This window comes from Rutidosis leptorrhynchoides, chromosome 3, assembly GCF_046630445.1.
Source record: "Rutidosis leptorrhynchoides isolate AG116_Rl617_1_P2 chromosome 3, CSIRO_AGI_Rlap_v1, whole genome shotgun sequence".
Taxonomy (NCBI): Eukaryota; Viridiplantae; Streptophyta; class Magnoliopsida; order Asterales; family Asteraceae; genus Rutidosis; species Rutidosis leptorrhynchoides.
The window spans coordinates 62,246,424-62,273,131 of NC_092335.1; the positions used below are offsets into that span (position 1 = coordinate 62,246,424).

The window sequence follows — 26,708 nt, forward strand, 5'->3', positions numbered from 1 at the left end:
TATATATATATATATATATATATATATATATATATATTCATTTAAAACTATAAGTTTGTATATATATTTTAGTAATATTTATTTAATAATATAATATTTAATTTTCCACAATAACTTTTATTTCAAAGTTTTTGATTTAAAATCGTTTAAGTAATAGAATTCATTATATCACATAACGTTTTTCAGTTAATATGACTATATATTATCTATACATATCAAGGTACACATAGTTGTTAGTGAATCGTCGGAAACGGTCGATAGTCAAATGCATATATGAAACAGTTCAAAATTCTTGAGACTTAACCTAACAGACTTTACTTATCGTGTCGAAATCTTATAAAGCTTAAGTTTAAATTTGATTGAAAATCTCCGGGTCGTCACAGTACCTACCCGTTAAAGAAATTTCGTCCCGAAATTTGAGTGAGGTGGTCATGGCTAACAATAAAAATGTTTTCATGACGAATATGAGCTGATAAATAGAGTTTTCATCATTACAGAATAATACAGATAAAATAATTCGATTATTCGAAGAGCACGAATGAAACTATCATGAGAGAGGTCCCAACGGGCATCGTCCACCTTCGCCCAAAAACTTGCCCAAATTTTTAGCCGTTAGTAAAATAAAAAAAAATTCCAACGGCTATCCCAACGGTCACTTTTACACTATAAAAACACCAACCATATACATCATTTTATACACTCAAACATATATTTCTTTTATATTTCCACCTTTCTCAAAATCAAAATCAAACACTCCCAAACTGCAAAATGTTAACACTTCCCCCAATGATTGTTTCATTCAACGTTCATTACGGAGGTGATTTCCGTAATTAAATGAAGGAATATAAGTGGGGCGACAGTATTTCGTTTGAAGATATCGACATTCGTGATGTTGGTTTACAAGACTTGCTATCCTTTCTGAAGGAAAAAGTTCCGTGTGAATTCACGTCTGTGTTCTTTTATAAAGACGATTATGATGCGGATTGTAGGGCAAGTTTTCTGTGTACCGATGATCAATGGTACTTTATAAAAGATACCATTGAAGATCGCGGTAAACGCATTTCTTTGTATGCGGTTCTTGAAGATGAAGAGACGTTGGGTTATCGTTACCTCGATGAATCAGCTGAAACAGTAGTTGAGGCATCAAGAGAAATACCGATGTCTCCAAAGTACCTCACGGATGGTGAAATGACTGGTGAACGCTACTTTGTAGATGACAATTGACGACGACGAGTAGTTTGATTGTAATCTTTTAATTTTTAATTGTCGTGATGTTTTAAATTTTTAATTATTGTAATTTCGGTGTTGTTGTCGAGTTTTATATCTTCCTTTATGTTTCGAAGCTCTTCGTCTTTTTAATCTCCTCTCGATCTCTAGTAAAACGAGTAATGGTCTAGAATTTGTAAGTATGGAGTTTCGAATGAATTTAATGTTATAATCAAGAAAGAACGTAATAGCACGATTTGATTCGTCAAATTACCAAGATCATTGAGAATAGAGCTATCAAAAATATACTTTCTTGATATGTTCAGAAGTTAATTAGAATGAAAGAGTTATGTAACATGATACATGATGGTGGTATGATCTACTGTGAACCATCATGTCCCATTAGAACTCAGCATGACTTACTGTAATATAATCACGTTGATCAAGGGTCATTATATTATACTAACTCATGCATCAGTTCCCAACATTACTTCAATAACATTCATATCTTAAGCTTGAAAGTTTACAGAATATAGAAACTAACAGTTTCTATATGATGTAACACTGATAGCACAAATAGATTAATGATTTCGGATAAGAATAGTTATGAAAATATCTTCAAAAATATGAAGGATATTTATAATGAAAGATACGATGGTATCTTGGAATTTCTAATATCGATGGATGATGAAGAATATTTATCCGTAAGGATTTAGATTCGGAAGCAAGGTATTCGTTAAAGATTTCATCTGAACCAGAATCATTTGGATTCTTTGAAGTCAAACTTATTCTTTGTGATTTGTCCACGGCTTTCTTAATAGTTTCGTATAATCTGCTTTTCGGTACGAAATTTTCTCTTGAATGTTTCCAATATAATGATACACAGGAAGCACGAAGAAGTATATAATTTCGGACGAGAATATTTATGAAAATATCCTCAGAAATATTGAAGATATTGATGATGATATTTTGGAATTTCTAAGTTCGATGGTTGATGGATAAAGATTTTTCGCAAGATTTTAACATGAGTACGGAGCAAGAAATTCGTTGAAGGTTTCATTGGTTTTAGAATTACCTGGATTCTTTGAATATATGGTATGGTCCTTGTATTTGTCCTTGGTCTCCTTCATGGTTAGCTCAATTCGTTTTCCAGTTTCAACTTTTCTGAGCTTTTCCAACATACTATTCTTTATCATCAAATTTTCGATGATTAAGTTCGTTTACGGTTGTCTATGGTTTCTGCTGCTTCATTCAGCTTTTTCAACATTCAGAGTATTGATTTGTGACTGAGTGCTTTTCAGAATTTCAGAATGAGAAATCGTAATTCTTAGAGATAAATGTCATACATATAACTGTTGATGTAGCTATGCTGTGAGTTTTCAAAGTACTGATTGCAGATTCCCGGTAATTGGTATGGCAGTTCTCGTTACCAGATGCGGATGAGTATATGATAGGGTTTCAATGAATAAATATAATGATTGGTTAGAGAGATTTAAGCCAAGAAGTAACGAGGTTGCTGGTATGTCTGCTGGTAATATGGTGGAATATAAAAGAATTCTCCGGTATCAAAAGGGTAATCGTATATATCAGGATTATAGTAAGGCTACTTCGAATGAAAAGTCAAAGTTGACTTGCTGGAGCTGTGACAAAATTGGCTACCTTGAAAAGGGATCGCAAAGTTATTTTTGCTAATAAATGCCAAAGGATCTGACGCGGCTACGTGTTAAACTTTTACTCAGTTGTCGAGAGTTTCTCAGGTGCATAACTATATGCATAAATTTTTCTTCTGTAGATGAAGTTCGGTTGGTTCATCCTCTCGATTGAGGTGTTTTCAAGAATCTTGAAAGGTTTAAATGCAGATTGTAATCATCAAAATACAAATGAGGTTTAAGATGAAATCAAGTGGCAAACTTGAAGAATTGTTTAGTTTCATAAGTTATAATCAATATTTTAATTCATTTTAATTGTTCAATGTTGATAGTCCTCAGTTGATTGTCCACAGTTAGCAATACACTAATTCATATATAATTATATATATAATATTCGAATTAATATGTATCGTGACCCGTGTACATGTCTCAGACTCGATCACAACTCAAAGTATATATATTATTGTAGAATCAACCTCAACCCTGTATAGAGAACTCGATCATTACTGCATATAGAGTGTCTATGGTGATTCCAAATAATATATATAGATGCGTCGATATGATATGTCAAAACCTTGTATACGTGTCCCAATATTTAAAGTGCGTAAAATAAATAACAGAAATTAAATAACGATAAATAAAGTGCGTAAAGTAAATAACAGAAATTAAATGACGATAAATAAAATTGCGAGAATGTAAATTGCGATAATTAAATTGTGATAAATAAAATGTAATCAGTTAGCTAGGAACAATTAGCTAGGAACAGTTAGCGTGGATTCTTAACAAAATTTCTCATAGTTAATTTGTTTGTTTCTAACAAATTTTATTTTGTCAAATGTTTTCTTTATTATGCCACTTGTTGGATTCTGATAAATCAAAATCCCGATATGAAATTGTATGAGTATGGTTATTCTGTGGTGAACGGATTTGTATATCGGTGGATGTAAGTAGGATAGTAAGTGACTGTTGAATCAGATTTAAAGAATGTACAGTGTATCTTATTAATGTGAAATTTAAATATTTCTCGGGTATTACCTACCCGTTAAAATATTTTCACCATTAATTGTTTGTACAAAAGAATTTTTAATTACAATCTTTATGAAAATATACTTACATATATATTCTCTTCAGATGTAATCATGGATTTAATGAGTTTATATGATATCAATCTCATTTGCTTTTCGGTTTGAGCTAGAATAAATAATCTCTAAGACTTTAGAGATTACATAACTGTCATGAAGAACGAAAATAATTGATGTAGAACGATACGTAGATTGATGATTATAATCGATGTACAGAATGAGATGTTGAGGCATGGATTGTTGATGGTTTATGTTGCTGTTGGTGGTACTGTTGATGCTGTTGATGTTGCTGAAGCTGGTACGTTTTGCACCATATTCTTCAAATTTATTTTTCGAGCGCGAAGTTTGTTGACTTCTTCTATTATACCGGGATGATTGTCGGTTGGAACGAGAGAATGAATAAGGTTTAAAATTTTAGATAGAATATAATCTTGACGAGATATTCGGGAAATGAGAGAGAAAATAGTATTACGAACAGGTTCGCTGGTAAGTGCTTCAGGTTCATCGCCAAGAGGTAAATTCGGTTGGTGGAAGAGATTGCCTTCTGCGCGTTTCCATTAATTCAGTCGACTACAAACCCATCAGATGAATTGATAATGGCTGATTGGTTGATTCATGCCGATGACGCTGTTTTCGGAGCTTAGGTGAACATCTATGTCGGAATAGCTGTCGGAATAACTATCGGAATAGCTATCGGAATCTGAGGGACTCGAACTGGTTGCAGGATTCATTTCGTACGATCAGATGGAGGATTTTCGATAAGAAATAGATTATAGGATGTAGATTAGTACCCTGCAATACATAATTTACATATGCTTATATAATACTAAAATCCCATAAGTTACGGAGGAATCTACGGAAGTTGTCAGGCAAAGTTAAAGTAACAGATACGCTAAGATATAAAGTAGCAGATACGCGAAGATATGAATTTTGTCTATACACTATTCATGCAGTCTATGCAGTAAAACGTGTCTAGATTAAGAATGATAAGCAAGTGATTCCCTAAGAATGATAAGCAAGAAATTTTTGACACGAAATGATAAGCAAAACTTTTGACATGCAGACACGGTCGGAGTCCAGACTCACTAATGCATCCTAACGACTTATCGGTTAGACACACTAATGCAGAACTGGTTCGCTAAGACCACCGCTCTGATACCAACTGAAAGGACCCGTCCTAATCCATCCGGACGAAGTCCATATCGATTACAAACGATTCACAACAGTTGATTACATCGCGAGGTAATTGACCTCTATATGATAAATTTTACAAACATTGCATTCGTTTTTAAAAGACAAACTTTCGTTACATCGACAGTTGACAGGCATGTAAAGCATTTCATAATATATCCAAATATAATTGACTTAATAATAATCTTGATGAACTCAACGACTCGAATGCAACATCTTTTGAAATATGTCATGAATGACTCCAAGTAATATCCCTAAAATGAGCAAATGCACAGCGGAAGATTTCTTTCGTACCTGAGAATAAACATGCTTTAAAGTGTCAACCAAAAGGTTGGTGAGTTTATTAGTTTAACATAAATAATCATTTCCATCATTTTAATAGACCACAAGATTTTCGTTTTCAGTACTCATAAATATACGTCCCATGCATAGAGACAAAAATATCATTCATATGGATTGAACACCTGGTAACCGACATTCACAATATGCATATAAGAATATCCCCATCATTCCGGGATCCTCCTTCGGACATGATATAAATTTCGAAGTACTAAAGCATCCGGTACTTTGGATGGGGCTTGTTGGGCCCGATAGATCTATCTTTAGAGTTCGCGTCAATTAGGGTGTCTGTTCCCTAATTCTTAGATTACCAGACTTAATAAAAAAGGGGCATATTTGATTTCGATAATTCAACCATAGAATGTAGTTTCACGTACTTGTGTCTATTTCGTAAAACATTTATAAAAATTGCGCATGTATTCTCAGCCCAAAAATATAAAGGGTAAAAAGGTAAATGAAACTCACGCATGTAAATATTGTAAAACAGTTAATAAAGCATTTGCATGTATTCTCAGCCCAAAAACGTAAAGAGTAAAAAGGGCAAATGAAACTCACCGTATTGTATTTTGTAGTAAAAATACATATAATGACATTGAACAACTGAATAATGCAGGGTTGGCCTCGGATTCACGAACCTATATCATTTGTATATATATATATTAATACATATCCTTGTAATCGAATAAATATATATATTATTATTAATGGTATAATTATTTATATTAATAACTTATATTCAAAAATATTAAAACTTATTATATTATATAGTTTTATATATTGATAACCTTTGTTTGTCAAAATTAGTAATTATATTAATACTAAAATATTATTTGTAATGTTAAAATGATAATAATGATAATACTTAACTAAAACTATTAAAGTTAGTAATTTTATTAATAATACTATTAATGATAGTCTTTAATTATAAATCTTATAATGGTGGTATCAGTAGTTTTTGATAAAATACATAATTTAATATTAATGGTAGTGAAAATAATAATTTTTGTTATTAGTACTTAATACTTAATATTAATAATAATTATTATAACAATCTTGTTACTAGTGATAACCTTAATAATAATACTTTTGTTAATAATAATAAAAATTCTAAATGTTACTAATACTAGCATTAATGATAATCATATTAGAGTTTTAAATTTAATTGTAATGACATAATTAATACTTATAATAATAGTAATATTAGATATAAGACTAATAATAATAATATTGATAATTATAATAATGGTGATTCTAATAATAATAATACTAATGATAATAATATTACTAATACTTAATAATTAGTACATAATAATAATAATAATAATAATAATAATAATAATAATAATAATAATAATACTTGTAATAACAATTACTAATAATAAACACAACAATAATAATCACAATAATAATAAAAATGATAATATTAATAATAATAATAATATTAAGGAGGCTACCTTAAATATTTTCCAAAAAGAAGGCAACCGGAATCAAATCCATGACCTCTCGCTACCCAACACTACCCTTAAACCATCTGCTCCATCCCATCTATCTATAATGTTACCCATAACAATTATATTTAACTAGTATATCAATATTGTTCTAACTCAGCTGCAAACCCATGTCTCGGCCCAACATCTCAGCCTTAATATTTTTTGGCCCGACAACAATTTCTCAGCCCAACAGTTTCTCTTGAAAAAAAAAAATGGTGCCGCCAAGAATCGAACTAAGGACCTCTCGAAAATCACCAACACCCCTAACCATTGAACAATTCGTTTCATTTTGTATTCACTAGAATTTTAAATCCTTTTATCTAGTTTCCTGGTTTCATCTTCTTCCTCATCAATTCATATCATCAAATGACATTCTACCATCATCATCTATATCATTATCTATCATCCTAATCTACTCAACAGCGCCTAATATCATCATCATCAATTAGAAAACCGTACACATTATTTTTATTATCACAACATCATTTTATTTATCATCTTCATCATAATCGAAATCATTATCATGCTAAAAAAAATGATATTCAACACCAGTGATTATTATAACTAATAGAGCTTAGATATGTGATTCTATACCTGTTCCTAACTCTCGTTCAAATCCAAGTTGATTTACAATAACAATTCTGGATAAAATTAAATCAAGTTCTTCATTCTGCATCACTTCAACTGTTTTGAGCCCCGGGTTGATTGGAAACGAATTGCAGCAAATTGAAAATGAAAAGATGTTCTAAATATATTCGTGAAACTATATATGAATTTTGAAAGGCTGAATCGAAGAATTGGATGATGAATTTCGGAGTCAAATGTTAAAACCAAAAAGTCAACCATCTGTTTAAGATTCAAATTCGAAATTAAGTGAATGTTTCATATGAAATTGATGATTGACGAAAGTTTTAAGGAAGATTTAACAAGTACTTCATGAAGTGATCGAGCAATATAACTATCCAATTGCAAAATCGTAAATCATCTTCATCTTCACAAGATTTCTACTGTATAAAGATTTATTCTGATATCTTTGTTGTGATGATCAACTGAAATCAATCACCCGTGATATAAATCGATACCTAGGGTCAATTCTAAGTTGTTTTCTAGTGACAATTGGGGAACACGGATGGGAGAAGAAATAGGGACGTGGAAGAAAGTTGGGAAGCTGTCAAAAAAGATGGAATCTAATTTCCCATCTATCTATATCAATATCTGTATACATAACATTCATATATAATTAATATATAAATAATAATATTAATAATAATTATTATTATATTAATAATAAAAATAAAAATAAAATAATGATAATAATAATAATAATAATAATAATAATAATAAATATAATCCTTTTTAATGATAATGGTAATAATACTTATAAATAAGAATAATATTAATAATAATATTAATCTTATTGATAAAGAAAATAATAAATAAAAATAAAAATAATGATAACTATAACAATAATAATAATAATTATAAAACAATGATAATAAATATATTAGTAATAATAATAATAATATAACAAATTACATGTATCAATTTCATATTATGCATTATATAATAATATTAATAATACTGATTTTAATATTAGTGTTATTAATGATAATAATATAATAACTATACATATAATTTATTGTTATTAACTTGTTTAATATCATAGAAGGTGACAAACGAATGTTAAAATTAATTAATAGTTATGTTCCATATACTTTATGTATCTATATATATATATATATATATATTCATTTAAAACTATAAGTTTGTATATATATTTTAGTAATATTTATTTAATAATATAATATTTAATTTTCCACAATAACTTTTATTTCAAAGTTTCTGATTTAAAATCGTTTAAGTAATAGAATTCATTATATCACATAACGTTTTTCAGTTAATATGACTATATATTATCTATACATATCAAGGTACACATAGTTGTTAGTGAATCGTCGGAAACGGTCGATAGTCAAATGCATATATGAAACAGTTCAAAATTCTTGAGACTTAACCTAACAGACTTTACTTATCGTGTCGAAATCTTATAAAGCTTAAGTTTAAATTTGATCGGAAATCTCCGGGTCGTCACATGAGACATGTTCAAAAGATGTAACAACCGAAGCGATGTCTACTTGAGGGGGAATCAACTCCATGCTGCACTCTTTTTTCCTTAGCTAAAGTTTTTCCCACTGGGTTTTCTTTAGCAAGGTTTTTAACGAGGCAGTAACTTACAGTTGATCTTCAACAAACAAAATTACTATCCAAGGGGGAGTGTTATAATATATAAATATATATATATATATATATATATATATATATATATATATATATATATATATATATATATATATATATATATATAATGGATAGTCAATTATTGATACACAAAAGTAATATTATTGTATTACCTAAACTTGTGATATTTTTGCTATAAATAGCCATGAATGCAAGCATTAAACTTGCACCATTTCTCACACTTACAAAGTGTTTCTTTCTTTCTCTCCATTATCATCTTTGTTCTTACACTTCATTATTAGTATTCTTAATCAAGAATCAAATCACTAAAGGTAGTTATAAGCTTACTGAATTATAACATCAAGAATCAAACCACTAAAGATAGTTATAAGCCTACTGAATTATAACAATAGTTTTATTATTAAATTGTTTAGTGATTTGAATGGGTAGTAATTTTGACCGAACTTCATGCATATGAAAGTGGGTCACGTAGAGAGTGGTTGTGCTATTTTATTGGTTTTAGTTGCTAGCTTCTAGTATTTAAGATGTCATTGTATTGTAACGTTTTCATATGAGATAAGTAAAAATGTAGTTCTATAAAATATTTGCTCCTTTATTTTTTTTTCCGTAAAAACATATAGCTTTGTTTCTTTCTGTTAAATTCATCTTTATATTTGAGTTAAGTAAATTCATCTTTATATTTGAGTTAAAGGACTTGTGTCCCAACAAAGCCATGTTAGTTGCATTGTTCTCCGAACCAACAACAATTTTTTATTTTCTTATAGTATAAAATATTTATTTATATTTATCTTTGAAGGTCTCAGTTTCCGAGTTACATCTCCATCACTTTATATATTGCTTAAAAACACCTCCCTCTGTACACTACTATATTAATCATTTAAGTAACAAAAGTATACTCCATTATTTAAAGGCCAACTTAACAAAAGGATGAGCTAATGATGATTGTGTGTTTAATAGGCAACCAATTATTTCATTCCAACTAATGTATACATATATAGATAACGATCGTTTTTTTATTCATACCTTGTATAATTTAAATTCAATTACATATTACATGCATATATCAAACGGTAAGTGGATCACTTCCACATTTTCAACTAAGATTTTGATCTAAAAACTTAAGCAAGTATTGCTAGCTATAAAACAAATATATTTGGAACACTAAAACGACGAAGAAATGTAGCTGAAAGACGAAATCACGTAGATTGCATGGAAGTTGTCTAGACACCAACGAGTGTTTGTGATACAACTAATTTTTTTATTCACCATCATTCCCATAATATGAAATTTACCAATTACTTCATAAGCATCTTATCAAACATCTTTGAATCTTTGAATCCTCTCATCAAATTTCATATTTGAAATAATGATCAATTACGTAGTTTTAATTATATTAATACATACAGTTAATTAATGAAATTAGTTATTAATATGTTTTTTTTTTTTTAGAAATACAAATACTCACACTAAATGCAGTTATTATCATTAATAATTATATTTACTTCATATTAAATAATTAATGTAACATACTTTTTACATCAATAATGTGATATTTTATATTTTAGTAATATTTATATTTATATTTATATTCATATAAAACTAAAAATCTTTGTGTTGATTAAATAACAAAATTTTAATTTAAGTGTGAAGTTCAAAAAATGAAGTACCCATACTTATAATTTACTCTTTATTTAGCTTTTTTGTTGATATGATGATGAGTTTAAGGTCAATATTTTCAATAAGGATATCGATTGGTGAAGTGACGAATATATTAGATATCAATTCCCTTTAAATAAAGGAAGATAAATGGAACATCAATAATATCATGATACCATTATTATTATAAAAAACATCAATAATATCATGATACCATTATTATTATAAAAATATTATATATTATTTTAGGTAAACATTTATTATTATTATTATTATTTTTGTTATTATACTATTATTATTATAATATTATTAAATTTTAAATATTCAATTCAATTCAACTACTATTAATTTAAATTGTAAAATATTTTTTATATTTATTATTATTATTATTATTATTTATATATATATAAATTGTGGTAAATGGTGTCAACCTATGATTGGTTAACACCATTCGTTAATAGTAACTTTTTTTTTTCCAAAACATGATTTGCCCAACACCCCCAAACCACTAACCCAATACCATCTGGATCTCCTGACCCGCTCCACCAACCCGACCCGCTCCACCAACCCGACCCGAATACCCGTTACTGTAGCTACAGTACCTTTTTTTTCGAAACCAACCCGCAGCGAAAGCGCGGGCCAAAAAACTAGTTATTATTATTATTAGTATTATTAATTATTATTATTATTATTATTATTATTATTATTTTATTATTATTATTATTATTATTATTATTATTATTATTATTATTATTATTATTATTTTATTTTATTATTATTATTATTATTATTATTATTTTATTATTATTATTATTATTATTATTATTATTATTATTATTATTATTATTATTATTATTATTATTATTATTATATACTAAAATGCACCCCAAAATTTGTAGTTTTAGTTGTTTTCGAATTTTGAGTTCCCGTTCACACTACAACCGGTCCCTTAAGTTTCACCCAATTTACACAACGATCCCTCAAGTTTACACTTTTCTCGAGGTAGAAAGTGTAAATACATAATTTTATTAAAATAAAATAAACTAATTCCACTCGAATTTTTACCGGGCCCCATCTTCTCGCTCGCTGCCAATTAAATTTTTCCGAGACCACCCTTCAACTCGGAAAAATCTAACGAACCCAACGGGACTAACTATACGCGAAACGGACAACGTTAAAAAAACATCAAATATTTCGGGCTATATTCCATACATATACATGCACGTACAACACACAACACAATCTATTAGATATATTAGTTACCAAACAACGTATATCCAAATTCGACCGCGCGTTGAATACAACCGCAACAACGCACGGTCAAATTTTTTTCTAGTTATTATTATTATATTATATTATTACTCTATATATCTAAATGATATAGGATAAATGAATAGTATACTTCATACTCTTCACAAACCCACACCAAACTTATTATTTTTTTACAATTCAACTCCACCCTCCATATTATTTACACTTTTACTTTTTAACTTACCATAAAGCCCACAAATGTTTTTCCCAAGGTGTTCTAAAACTTTCACCTTTCATCCTGTCTCATATAAAAAATCCAATATTACTCTATATATCTAAATGATATAGAGCAAATGAATAGTAGCCCTCAATAGTTTCACAAACATCCCTCAAACTTTTTATATTTTCACAATTCAATCACGCCCTTTATAACACTTAACTTTATAGCTTCTACAAACTTACCACATAGTTTTCACATTTTATACTTTAATAGAGCAAATGAATATTAGCCCTCAATAGTTTCACAAACACCCCTCAAATTTTTTATATTTTCACAATTCAATCCCGCCCTTTATAGCTTCTACAAACTTACCACATAGTTTTCACATTTTATACTTTAATAGAGCAAATGAATATTAGCCCTCAATAGTTTCACAAACACCCCTCAAACTTTTTATATTTTCACAATTCAATCCCGCCCTTTATAACATTTAACTTTATAGCTTTTACAAACTTACCACATAGTTTTCACATTTTATACTTTAACCATTCAACTTCTCATTCATTATAAAGCGATCTCATAATTTTTACTAACTAACAACTATTCAATATTATTATTATTATTATTAAATGAATAGTAGCCCTCAATAGTTTCACAAACACCCCTCAAACTTTTTATATTTTCACAATTCAATCACGCCCTTTATAACACTTAACTTTATAGCTTCTACAAACTTACCACATAGTTTTCACATTTTATACTTTAATAGAGCAAATGAATATTAGCCCTCAATAGTTTCACAAACACCCCTCAAACTTTTTATATTTTCACAATTCAATCCCGCCCTTTATAGCTTCTACAAACTTACCACATAGTTTTCACATTTTATACTTTAATAGAGCAAATGAATATTAGCCCTCAATAGTTTCACAAACACCCCTCAAACTTTTTATATTTTCACAATTCAATCCCGCCCTTTATAACATTTAACTTTATAGCTTTTACAAACTTACCACATAGTTTTCACATTTTATACTTTAACCATTCAACTTCTCATTCATTATAAAGCGATCCCATAATTTTTACTAACTAACAACTATTCAATATTATTATTATTATTATTATTATTATTATTATTATTATTATTATTAAATCAACCACATAATTTTTCACTTTATTATTGTTTAACTTTTTTTCTTATTATAAATTAACTACGTAACTCATTATATATATATATATATATATATATATATATATATATATATATATATATATATATATATATATATATATATATATATATATATATATATATATATATATATATATATATATATATATATATATATATATTATTCTCTACATCTCTAAAAGACAAATATTTTATGAATAGTTTTTCTCCATGCTTTAATCGTTTATACGTCGTGCAAAAAGCTTGTACCCACAATGACACTACACTAAACATTGAGAACCATTATAAACTTTAGGGCGTCAAATGTAAATTTCTAGGGTTAAAAATGTAAACTCCATAGGGGTCTAAAGTTAAAGTTCAAGGGTCAAATCATAACTTCTTTATTTTCCATAAAACTCCCCAACAATCCACCTATATTTTTAACAGCCTTTAAATTTTCGTACGACTTGGGATAGGTTTAACCGACATAACCATTAAACACGAAATAATTTTACGAACCAAACACAACAAATTATATCCGAAACAGAATCCCGACGCGGAGCGATGGCTACTCCACTGTTTATTATCTATTGTATCTACTGTATTATCTAGTCCGTATTATTTAGTCTTCTGTACAAAAAAGTTGTAAATATTTGTGTTAGATGAGAACAAAAAGAACAGCCAAGAGTACCAACGCAAGTTGAAACCCTAGTTTGAACCTTCCAGATACAAAAACACACTCTCTATTCCTTTTAGGGTTTCACTTCCAGATCTATCCAACACGCAATCCAATTGTTTCAACCCGAGCTTCAATTAGAAACCCTAGCCGTATTCTGCTCAATGGCGGAAGACAATAACAACACTAGCAGAAGAAATGGCGGCAACGGTGACGATCGAAGCGAAACAAGTGATTACTCATCGGAGGATGAAGGAACTGAAGATTACAGGCGTGGTGGTTATCATGCTGTTCGTATAGGTGATAAATTTAAGCATTCGAGATATATTGTTCAAAGTAAGCTCGGTTGGGGCCATTTTTCCACTGTTTGGCTCGCTTGGGACACTCATAAATCTGTATGTTTTCTTCTCTTATTATTATCTGTATGCATGTATGTATCTATCTATATATACAAGGTGTTTGCTCGATAATTAACTAAAATTAAATTAGAGAATGATTAGTTGAAAGGCTATTTGTTGTTAATTAATCATATGCAAAAATTAGTATTGTTGCTTGTGATTATTTTGAGTGGATGAATTGAAGCAAGATTGGTGTTTGGTGTGTAGAGATATGTAGCTTTGAAAGTACAAAAGAGTGCTCAACATTATACTGAAGCTGCAATGGATGAAATTACGATATTGAAGCAGATAGCAGAAGGGGATCCAGATGACCAAAAAAGTGTGGTGAAGCTTTTGGATCATTTTAAACATTCTGGACCGAACGGGCAGCATGTTTGTATGGTTTTTGAGTATTTGGGTGATAATCTTTTGACGTTAATCAAGTATTCGGATTACAGAGGGGTTCCATTACAAAAGGTGAAGGAAATTTGCTACCATGTGTTAGGGGGTTTGGACTACTTGCATCGTCAGCTTTCTATTATTCATACGGATCTTAAGCCGGAAAACATTTTACTTCTGTCAATGATTGATCCAGAAAGAGATAGAACAAAAACAGGTCCACCCAAATTGACCGATTCGGGTTCTTCTAAAGAAGTTAAGGTTTATAACAGTGATCTTACCAAGAATCAGAAAAAGAAAATCAAGAAAAAGGCTAAGAAGGCTGCTCAAAATGGTACCGGTAAAGAAGACTTTGAAGAAGTTGAAGTTGACAATGAGACAGCTGGCGCTGATTCAAAATTGAACGGGGATTTACCAGAACATGCCACGTCATCGGTTGTCAAATCCGAGTCTAATAATCGTTCTGAAACTCAAACTCGCCAAGGAATTGAACTTCGTGGAAGAGGGAGTCGGTCAACAAGACAGAAGCTATTGGCAGAGGTTGATGTTAAGTGCAAGTTGGTTGATTTTGGAAATGCATGTTGGACTTATAAGCAATTTACTGGTGATATTCAAACTAGACAATACAGGTGTCCTGAGGTTTTACTAGGATCTAAATACTCGACATCTGCTGATTTGTGGTCGTTCGCATGCATATGTTTTGAGCTGGCAACTGGTGATGTTCTTTTTGATCCTCACAGTGGTGACAACTATGACAGAGATGAGGTATTTCTTTTTTCAAAAAAATTTGTGCGACGTTTTTTCTTTCTATGTGCTATTGTTATGATTCTTTGCGAAATTTGTTATTTTCGGATTCTCAGTGATATGATTCCATGCCAAAAATATGATTCCATGCGAAATTTGTTACTTTCACACTTCACTCTAAATTGTAAATTATCTGCCAAAAATATGATTCCATGCTACAGTTTTGGTCTTTTCATGTGCGGTTGTTTTTATCCCGTGCGAGATTTCTAATTCTCTGTGCCCTCTTATATTCCTGTGCAAAATTTTGTGTTACGTGCCAAAAAAATATGTTTTCCGACAACTATGCTTTGATTTATTTGTCATTTTAGCGGTATATATACGGTATTGAAATTATCAGATGGTGCTATGGTTTAGCAGAATAGGAACTCATTGTTTGAAAATTGCTACTTAGGTTGAATTTTTGTCTTATCTGTGAAGTAGCTTGAAGTATCTTTCAGTGAACTTTGAGGTTATGAGTAACAAAACTTCATAAATATACTTTATGATGTTATGGTTACTTATGTATTTAATAGTTTTTCGTTTGCCGTTCCTATTTACGTGCTAGATGTGCCTCCAAAGATTAGAAGTATTCAATTTGATTTCATTGATGACGTAAAAAAACTCAATCTTGGTTGTGATAAACTGTGCTGTTATATTATATTTGAAAAGTTTTAATTAGTTCTTGAATTATAAGTTCTTTACTATACTGCCTTATCTATATCTATATTATGTATGTACTGTACAGGATCACTTGGCCTTAATGATGGAGCTTCTTGGAATGATGCCTCGAAAGGTTTATTTTCAATTTTTTGTTTAGATCTATATAAATATTAAATAATGCCTGTGTAGGCTTATAACTTAACAAGCTTAATGCAGATAGCTTTAGGTGGGCGTTACTCTCGTGATTTTTTCAACAGACATGGTGATTTAAGGCATATCCGACGACTACGTTTTTGGCCTTTGCATAAGGTGCTTAAGGAGAAATACGAGTTCAGTGAACAAGATGCAACTGATTTGGCTGATTTTCTTGTTCCTATACTTGATTTTGTTCCCGAAAAAAGGCCTACAGCTGCTGAATGCCTTAATCATCCGTGGTTCACAGTTGGACCATCTCGGGAACTTAGTCCCGTTCCTAATTCTACTCCGCAAGCCAATGATAATAAGACTCCCGAGAAAACTAAAGAAAAAGATGATAGGGAAGCTATGGAGGTTGGAGTGGGAAACATGGCTATTACAGGAGTTTCAAAGTCACCATCAAAACAAGTTTCTTGAGTTTTAATAGGTAAGTTTTATCTCCTGATTCTTTCCCTGATGATTGTTGCAAAATGGGCGGTTGGGTCACAAGTAGTTCTATCAATAAAGGTCACATTGGGTTGGTTGATATAGAGATGTTGAACTTGTTCTGTTTGGAAATTTGTTATATGCAGCATGTGCTTGCAGACATATATAGTTTAAACATGAGATAGTGTTTTAAAAATTTTGGACACTACTATCAGTTTTGAATCTTTGATGCTAAAGTGTTTGGTTAAAAAGTTGCAAATTATCTCTTAATACTTATTCATTTGTTTTTTTTTTTTTTTTTTTTTTTTTCAGAGATGAAGTGCACACTTGCTGATTCATTTTTTGCCCGTGGGCTTGTTGCAAAAGGAAAAACATTGCTAATATTCTTTTGTACAATTTATGTATTAGAAGCATTTATATTGTGGGAATGATATTACAATTGGCTTTGATGCTGTGATTATCGGACTTGTACATCTTATTGGATCAGTAATTTTTCCTTTTGTTACCAAACAAAATGAGAGAATGCGTGCCATATTGTGGATTTATTTCACATTACATTTGCGGATTTCCTAAAGTCTTAATGGATTATTTTCTCTTTTAATAGCAAATAGCAAAATTATGTACCATGATTACAAGTGTGATCTTTATAAATGTCACATCACTGCACTTTATTCATTTTGATTAATTTATTATTTTCTTTATTATTTACATTTACATTTATTTATTTTTATTTTTACATATATAATAATAGACACCTAGGATTTTATAGTTTTAGTTATTTAAGATTGTAGTTTTAAAATTGCTTTCACACTATATTCTATAATTTCTTTTTTCTTTATCAATTTTAAATTAAATTTTCCCACTTTTTTTAAATTAACTCATATTTTCTTTCTTTCACTAAATTATTAAAAAAAATTGTTTGTATTTTTATTTTTTTATCAATATAATGAATTTTTTTTTACATCAAGTGGATGACTAGAGGAAGTGGTAAGTTCGTAAGTTTGTAAGAGAAAATACCCTAGGTTAGAGTCCTCTTACCTTTTTTTTTTTTTTTTCCTTTTTGTTCGCAATTTTTTTTCTCAATTCTCACTCAATATTAGTTTCATAAAAGATGTTGAAATGTTCCACCGCAACACGCATGCCATTAGGTATCTTTGTTTTTTTTTGAGAGAGTTAAAGAAAACACTGTAATGCATCATGGTGTCAAAAATATCGTGTTTTCATAATTTTCAAATGTACAATATTATGTATGTATTTAATAAGTAGTAAACATACACATAAGCATTTTTTACATAAATATCATCTGATACTACAAACATGTATGAAGCAACGTGTATCCAAATGCAACCGCTGCAACGCGCGATCGAACTCTTTCTAGTTAACTCTATATAAGTGACACAGAGATTTTTAATTGTATGATTTTTGTAGTTGCTTGGTGTAATGTTGTCTGTGATAGATTGTTTCAAAAAACATGTGTATCGGCAGGGACATGTTAACCCTGTGTTGACTTTGTCAACCCATCCAGCGGTCCCCGGTAGCCCACTGGAGCCTGGCGAAACACCATCACCCATTTCCCCACAGCATGCCAGGCCCAATAAACGAACTTGCATTGTCATTGTTTCAATCTTCGCATGCCGATACACACAGAATCTTGAGAAACAGCCGTTATTATTCCCAAGAGCATATAAGCATGTTTATGATGTACGTAAGACTACCTTATATCAAGGCATTAATAGTTATATATTCATATTGTTCATAATGTTCTATTGCACTAATTACATTTCATACACCATGTCAATCTGAACTTCAGCCACGAATTCCCAAAGTGTATAGGATATGCAATCTTTAAATTCCTGAATGTGCTATACTAATACTGCCTAAATAATCACATATCTGTCTGATTGCCCATGTTCATATGTTCTTTATCTCTTGTTCTTGTATCATTACTAACTAATCCCCTCTTAGAAGTCACAATAAGAAGCGGACGAAGATGTACAAGTTATTAGCTATATTCACAAAGCCTAGAATATTTTTCTTGCTCTGAGGTACGAGTACATGAGAAAAAATGCCATGACCGCACCAAAAATAATCCCTCCTGTTGTCAGCCAAAATGCAAACTGCAAAACAAAACGTATTATTATTATGTGATTATTATGCTTACAGTACCCAACTCCAGCCCCACAACATAATGATCAGATTTAAAGAGTCGAGAAGCTAAACTCTATCCATTAGCTTATACGAAACAAGCGATATAGTGTGCCCCTTATATTAGCATTATTAAGTATGCCATAAGGAAGTTAAGAATTGCGTACCACGTGTTCTTCGAGATAGGATTTTAGATTCATGCCAAATATACCTACAAAGACAAGAAAAGAAGATTCGTTGGAAGAGGATAACACTTGTTGAATCTAACACTCATCAAACTTCAGAACATCAGCAAGTTCCTCCATGCGTTCTAGTATAATTAATGACAATTTTGACAGCATTACAAATGGTTATATTGATCTTCAGATTCGTATATTTATATTATTGTTTTTTTTTTGCCAAAATAAAACGTTATAAGGAAAACCAAAAAGCCTGCAGTCACTATTGTACAAAATGATACCCTCTTGTAGTCCCGTTTCACTTTTACAGGTATCCAAATTATGGTTAAGTTAAGAAAGTTGTAGGGTTTAACCTGCAACTAGAGCACCAACTGCAACACAAAAAGTCCCAACCTGAAGAAGCAATTCAAATCTGCTCACCTCGAGTCTCCGAGAGCTGATAAGAAACCAGATCACATTCACACAAGAATTAAATTGAGCATTTGTAGAATACTAATAATTCTAAAAATCAACAAAGTTTCATACTCATGCAAACCTTAAGTTCACAGATATAGAATCTTCCATTTCTCTTGCTGACTCAAGAAGCCTTTCTGCTTGGTTATGACATGATTCACATCTGCAACCATAACCAGACACCACAAATAAAAATTACTAGCAAACACTCCCATCTTCTAGTGCTTTTAGGGTCCACAATATTACCTTTGAAGATAATTTTCCAGTAGCATTTCAATTTCTTCCTCTTCTTCTGCATATATAATCACTAAAAGTTAGCATAATAAAAAAAAATTAACAATGCGTTCACTTTTTCAAATAGGCTTAAGTGCACTGAAATGTAATTATTTATACTACGACATTCATAATGCGCAACAATTTGCTCAGGGTTACATTGTATGTAATGAACTCTTAATTTATTGCTATTATTTGTGTTCATTGAACACAAAGGATGCCCCCCAATAGTTCGATACACACTATGCATGTCCTGACATATTATAATTAAATTTTCATATGCTTAAGCGTTACAAATAATGTGACACATATACCCTCAGCAATCTGTTTCTCATGGGGAATGGTACATTCTAGATCATCATTTCTACTCAAGATGCAATTTCTCCCCACGATACAGATGCGACGTATTTCATGAGAATCTTCAAGTATATCAAGCAACATTTGCTTAAGTGCTCCTGCCTTAGATCCCAATTCAACCTTCAATGCAAAAACATATCAAATTTTGAGTCACATATACATACAACCGAGCCAAGTATATGATATAACGAATGGTACCAAGGTTTGTTTGCTAATACGGAGTTGCTCCAATATGTCAGCTGTTAATCGGTTTGGCAAAACCTCAAGTAAAGCTTGAACCTGAACCATACCATAAAAGGCTACTTGTCATAACCAATGAACATGTGTATAATGCATTAATTGGTTTGTATATACTCACAATGTTTTCATACTCACACGTGGTTCTAAATCCATGAGTTTATCCTCAAACCTCTGTATTCTTGAATGTAGGGCTGCTTCAACTACCTGAAAATGCAAGTTCAAATTATTGTAAGAAAACTCAGGTGGAGAATTTAGCCGTTCGAAATATCATATACAAAGGCCTGAACCAACCTCAAGTTCAAATGGCATTACAGGACCTCCATTCTGATTTTTAGGATCCAAGCGAGGTAATAATGCATCAATAAAAGCTTTTCCTGCTCGCCTAAGATACCCAACATATAAAGTAAGAGAAAAAGTCTTTACTACCATTTTCCAATGATTAATAAAATGGTGTTAAAATTGAACAGAAATATGTTCATATACCAATGCTCACCGATTGTAATTGAAGATAAAGACGCTTTCTAACATGGCAATTGCCCGCAGTGAGCCTAAGTTCAATAGTATGGCATTCTCACGAACCTGTAAACAAACCAAATATTCACATGTGAATTAGGTTTCGATTTGATAAGCATGAACTAAACACCATAACGTTAACTACACTTGGTCTCATACCAGCAGGGAAGGCATTGTGTTAGTCAACCACAGTGAAGGATCAACACTACGAATGTCTCTAGGCCGAAGACCTGATATCAATACCTCATTTATTAAATGACAATGCACATAATAATAAATCAACACATCATTTAACATTTATGATTCATGACATTATAAATAACAAACTCTGCAGCATATAACTAATTTATCCAAAGTTTCAGCTCACCACTTGACTTTAGCAGATGCCTTCTACTAATTTTTCTGGTTGACACTGTTCCACTTGAACTCACTTCTACAACCTATATAATAAACAATCATACAATAACATATTACAGAACTTTATTGTATTATATTGTAATAAAATAGATCTGTAGTACGGATTATATACAAGATGACATCATGTACATTAGTACATACATTATCAAACTATCGTATTAAATTAATACTCCAATATAATTAACTAAACAATGCTGTATTTCCCAAATTCTAACAAACCTCATAGACCGGTTCACGAATCCCTAAATTTAAACCATCGGACAATGACGTCACATTCCTCCGTAAGCCACCATTCTCCACCTTATCTTCAGAGCTCCGTTGAGTCTCTTCACGGTAATCATCCTCATCACCGTCGTTATCATCACTAGTTGTCGCCTCCGGCGTTCTCTCCTCCGTTGATTTCGTACAACACAATTTAAACCTAACAAATCTCGATTGAACCGGAAACATAAAATCGCCTGTGTTTCGTACAGCGATCAATTGACATTTTGACCGGATCAAAGCGTATCTGATAACCGGAACGTTAGTCGATGGAGACGGAGGATGAATTAGTGGTAACTGAAACAGCTGTGAAGATGAGGATGATGATGAAATTGGAGTCGTTAACGCCATGTGTTGAAATTATGAGAGCTGATTAACTAAAGGATTTCATCTGAAAACTAAATCCTGTTTGTTTTGTCGTGTAGAGAATCCAATCGTACGCAAATTTGTATTTGTATGTATACATTTTTCAGTTGTGGTTGTGGTGATTTTATGAGTTGCACAGGAAGATGACAGTTGGTATTCTGGTTATCTTCTATCCACGTCGATTTATCGGCATTAAATTTAAATAAATAATTAAATTGATTAACTAACTTAAATAAATGATACAAAATAAATGCTGAACTTAAGTAAATTTTACAAATAAAAGTTTATATATAATGATATTGCTAGAGACTTTCACAAAGACCACTTGTTACAATGATTATTATTACATTAAGTCAAATTTGTTGTTTTGTAAGAGCATTCCCAACCATGACCTCTTTCTTCATATTAATACACTGTCACATCAACACTACGTCAACATTTCTTTCTTAAATCTTTTAAATCACTAATTCATCACAACTCATTTCCAACCATAACATATCATCACATGAATCCACATTTATTATTTCAATATTAAAGTTATTATTAATTAATTATTATTAATTAATAATAATAATAATAATAATAATAATAATATTATTATTATTATTATTATTATTATTATTATTATTATAGTTTATAACTCGCGATTTCGCGGGGTTATTTAAAAAATATTTTTTTAGGGAAAAAATTCCTATTATTTCTTTTAGTTAGAATTGAAGTAATTACTTTTGCAAAAATTGTTGTCAATTTCAAAATTTGTTTCCAAATTAACTATATAATACGTTTTTTGAGTTATATGCAATAAAAGTCAAATTCTTTGACTTTGAGACTCGTAACATATGTGTAAAAATGATTTGATGAGCATAGATAGATCCTAATAATACTTGACCAAATTCAATTCAACTTATATCACGAATGGTTTATAGTACAATAACCCACAAAATTAAACTCAAACAGATAATGATCACTGCAATTGATTTATTAAAAAAAATTATGTGTCGAGGCATACAACAATCAACCAAAGGAAAAAAAATTGTTGGTTTTTATGAATGATGTTGGATCCTCGTAAAGTTAGTATCATTTAGTTATAAATGACATATAACAATGTTACATAATGTCTTATGTTTTGGACAAAAAGAACAATGATCATAACACAATATGTATAGTTATAAGTTTGTACTTGTCGTTAGTTGCTTGACAATATTAATAGTTTTTTTTTTTTTGGCTAACTAAGGGGTTTTGTACATGCAAAATAATTACAGTATCAAGTTTTGTACATGGCTATTGAAGTAAAGTAAGTTAAGAGTCAATGGTTTCCATGTCTCCAAAAGGGTTGTTGATGAAGGTATTCTGCTTTCTTCAGTTTATTGCAATCATCATCTGCATCAAAGGTAATGTTCATGCGATATAGTTTTGTACATGGCTGTTGAAGTTTTGTTAGATAAGAGTCCATAGATCCCATGTCTCCATCGAGTTGGTTGATGAGACTATATATAACCTTCCATGTCAGGTAGTTGCCCATACAACAACATTTGGAATTAAGAAAGACTCGTTTAGTTTTGACCCATGATCCGTTTTGACCCGTTACCCAACCCGACACTACCCGACCAATTTGAAACCGTATAAAAATCTGACCCATGACTCATTTCAACCCAAAAGCATTTTTAACCGTTACCCAAACTGACTCAACCTAACCCATTTTCCAGGTATAATAATAGCAGTATCAGTTGCATTACCTCTGTATTTAGTGGCCCAGCGGGAAGATGTGGCAATAATCACTGGTTTTTCTAATGATTCGTAAGCTGCAATGTCAAATGGTCTTGCTTGTTCATTCCAAAAGATTAGTGTAATCACGTTGTTGTGCATCATAGTCATATATGTTAATGATAGTGTCTTATATAAAACCATTGAAATTTTTTTTTTTTTTTTGTGAGTACAAACGGAAAATATAAACATATATTCTCTATATGAACCAGGAAGATCCCCTAAATAGAGTCAATAATATTATATATGGGCATGGTAACCGATGTCGAGAATGTGTGCCACGAATATAAGAGAGACCAAACTGATAGATCCAGAAGTACCTACTGAAGTACCACAATATTCAATAAACACTTTCGAAATGCAAATAAATAGTCATATACTAAAAGCAATATGACGTATCAATAAATACAAAAAGAAGGTAAAAACAACATCAGATTGTACCTTCTACATTTTAATAGGCTTCACAAAACAACATTGCATTTGTAGCTGTCTGAGCAGATCAGTCAGAAGCAACCAGAGTCGAAAACCTGCGCATGTCAGCTAGATATTTTTGAGAAACAAAACGAACTACACTACTACTACTCATTACTATTCCCCTACCAGGCAGTATATGCAACATAGAATTCAACTTAGATGCTCTATCACTAATCCCAAAACCAAGGGAACACTTAATATGAAACAATAAAACAGTAATTCAGAAGATAAAAACTATCATTACATGAGCAAGAATCAGTAACAATGTAATACAACAGAAATCTTAAAAACATAAGAAACTTAAAAAAAAAACATTCATCAAAATACGTTCAAGTTTCAACACGTACTTAAAAAAGATTACCTTAGTCCGACAGCAAGAGAATGCCACAAATCTAATAAGACACAAACAAACTAAGTCAATATAAGCATTAGCATTACAAACTCAAAAATCACTCCCACACCGCAGGTAGTTCCACACCCTGTAACTCAAAATCAAAAAAAGAAAACACAAAATAAATAAAATGACGATATCAGATAGTATCATAATGTATCTTGTTTGATTTTTTTCAATGAGAAAACTGCATTTTTCTCTTCGCTTTAACATCGCATATATATAAGAATCTATATCTATATTATATCTAAAGGTCATGTTTGATTCACTGCAGCAGTAGGTACATCATTTACAAACCACAATGATCTATATTTTGAACCATATTAATCTATATTTTTACATTTTCCTGTGCAAAATAAAGTGACTAAAAGTTGTTTAAACTACTATATGCAACTTCTGATTTGTTATAGTAATAACATAAAGCTATAAAGACTATAATGCAAATTTTAGTAATTTTATTGGTGTAATACCGTAACTGCCGATGAGAATAATTTCAAATGAAGATTCTTGAATAGAATTTTTGACATCTTTTGTGATACATGCTTATATGGTACTTATAATAACCGACCTAATCAAACAACTTTCTTGTATTTTTACAATCACCATTCATCACAGACTTGTCACACCTGCAAATCCAATATATACCAAAATTTAAATTCAATTTCATGTAAGGCCTCTTATTCGCAAAGTTAAAACTTATACTCACAGATAACTAAACAAAAAAATTGAATAAACTGCACATATCAATGATAAATTCCATAATTTTAGTTACGCATTACAAAGTTCGAAAACAAAGCATACAATTCGAAAATATAATTTAAATCATTGGATTTGTGGCGAAGTACATTATAAAAACCAATCGTAAATTTTAGGATTACAAATTTTAGTGTTACATTTCTGTTAAAAGTATTAAAGATTACTTTATATTATACAAATCTTCACGAATAAATCTTGATGAATGGATTGTATCGATCCTCAGAGAATAAACAATTACAATCGGTTAACCTAATCATATATCGTCACTTACATATTGCAGGATCGATTACCGAGATGCATCCCGTGTTTCAACCTGTCTTCATCTCCGCATATCAGATTATAGACGGGGTTCAGTTTTAAGAAGCCCTAATTTTAATTGGAGAGGGAACACGATTTCGCATGTAAGATCTTTAAACCTAAGTTTGATTGCACTTGGCGGCTATTGTTTGTGGAGTATGGTTTATTGAAGGTACACCTGCTCTATTTTTCCGTATACCACTAAATAAATTTTTTGAACATTTTTACCCTTTCTTTTTTCACCACAAACTCCCCTTAACTTCTCACAGGAAGGGTAAAACTGTCTAAATAATTGTTTTGGTGGTATATGGCAAAAATAAGGTAGTGTACGGATCAACTCCCTTTATTGAAACTATGATAACTAGTGAAATGACCGTGGAATCACGGGTTTGTTTAAATGAAACAGTTTAACGATGTGTTTTATTTATTAAGTGAACGTAAATGCTAAAGTCATTTAGTTTAATGACCCGTGGAACCACATATTCCGACTAAAAAACTTGTCATTGTTTTTACAAACATATTCATATACTTAACTTAGTCAGAATAAATGAACTACATATATTCTCCCACAACTTACTTTCAATTTTGATCACAATTATTATTTTAAAAAAAAAAGCAAACATGAATAATTGCCGCTAAAAAAATTAGGGCATAATGACGTATCACATTAAGATTGAATAAATGAGTAAATATGATGAGTTTGTATGTTTAAAATGAGCTCATATGATATAATCATATTTAAGTGGATAAATATGTTATTATTAAAGTTAAGAAGGGCATATATGATAAAAA

General features: G+C 30.6%; 2 protein-coding genes and 1 long non-coding RNA gene across 4 annotated transcripts; 1 reads left to right on the top strand and 2 right to left on the bottom strand.

The window, feature by feature from the left end:
• The first annotated feature begins 14,172 nt into the window (after positions 1-14,172).
• Positions 14,173-17,599, top strand: LOC139899645 (uncharacterized). The gene is made up of 5 exons (XM_071882496.1): positions 14,173-14,585; positions 14,796-15,731; positions 16,495-16,542; positions 16,626-17,031; positions 17,343-17,599. The coding sequence occupies exons 1-4, from the start codon at positions 14,355-14,357 to the stop codon at positions 17,019-17,021; spliced, it is 1,611 nt and encodes a 536-aa protein (XP_071738597.1). The 5' UTR covers positions 14,173-14,354; the 3' UTR covers positions 17,022-17,031; positions 17,343-17,599.
• A 1,128-nt stretch (positions 17,600-18,727) lies between these two features.
• LOC139899646 (magnesium transporter MRS2-11, chloroplastic) lies at positions 18,728-22,344 on the bottom strand. Its single transcript, XM_071882497.1, has 13 exons — positions 21,827-22,344; positions 21,558-21,630; positions 21,350-21,420; positions 21,171-21,256; positions 20,969-21,059; positions 20,813-20,881; positions 20,636-20,716; positions 20,395-20,557; positions 20,054-20,099; positions 19,890-19,970; positions 19,708-19,790; positions 19,343-19,386; positions 18,728-19,147 (listed from the first exon to the last, which is right to left on the bottom strand). The coding sequence occupies exons 1-13, from the start codon at positions 22,217-22,219 to the stop codon at positions 19,052-19,054; spliced, it is 1,377 nt and encodes a 458-aa protein (XP_071738598.1). The 5' UTR covers positions 22,220-22,344; the 3' UTR covers positions 18,728-19,051.
• Positions 22,345-23,463: 1,119 nt separating this feature from the next.
• On the bottom strand, positions 23,464-26,023 carry LOC139896202 (uncharacterized). 2 transcript variants are annotated; one of them, XR_011776161.1, is made up of 5 exons: positions 25,891-26,023; positions 25,334-25,489; positions 24,440-24,951; positions 23,971-24,321; positions 23,464-23,614 (listed from the first exon to the last, which is right to left on the bottom strand). It is a non-coding gene; the product is annotated as an uncharacterized lncRNA (long non-coding RNA). The 2 variants fall into 2 exon arrangements; XR_011776160.1 differs by having other exon boundaries at positions 23,971-24,951.
• Positions 26,024-26,708: the final 685 nt, after the last annotated feature.

What these genes read in the sequence shown, in the direction of transcription:
- LOC139899646 (XM_071882497.1), bottom strand. Translation starts at nt 22,219, where the DNA reads ATGGCGTTAACGACTCCAATTTCATCATCATCCTCATCTTCACAGCTG. An exon ending in TAATGCCATTTGAACTTGAG is followed by an intron (nt 20,882 to 20,968) that starts GTTGGTTCAGGC and finishes TTGCATTTTCAG; the next exon opens with GTAGTTGAAGCAGCCCTACA. An exon ending in TCTATATCTGTGAACTTAAG is followed by an intron (nt 19,791 to 19,889) that starts GTTTGCATGAGT and finishes GTTTCTTATCAG; the next exon opens with CTCTCGGAGACTCGAGGTGA.
- LOC139899645 (XM_071882496.1), top strand. Translation starts at nt 14,355, where the DNA reads ATGGCGGAAGACAATAACAACACTAGCAGAAGAAATGGCGGCAACGGT. An exon ending in ACAACTATGACAGAGATGAG is followed by an intron (nt 15,732 to 16,494) that starts GTATTTCTTTTT and finishes TGTACTGTACAG; the next exon opens with GATCACTTGGCCTTAATGAT. An exon ending in TTGGAATGATGCCTCGAAAG is followed by an intron (nt 16,543 to 16,625) that starts GTTTATTTTCAA and finishes AGCTTAATGCAG; the next exon opens with ATAGCTTTAGGTGGGCGTTA.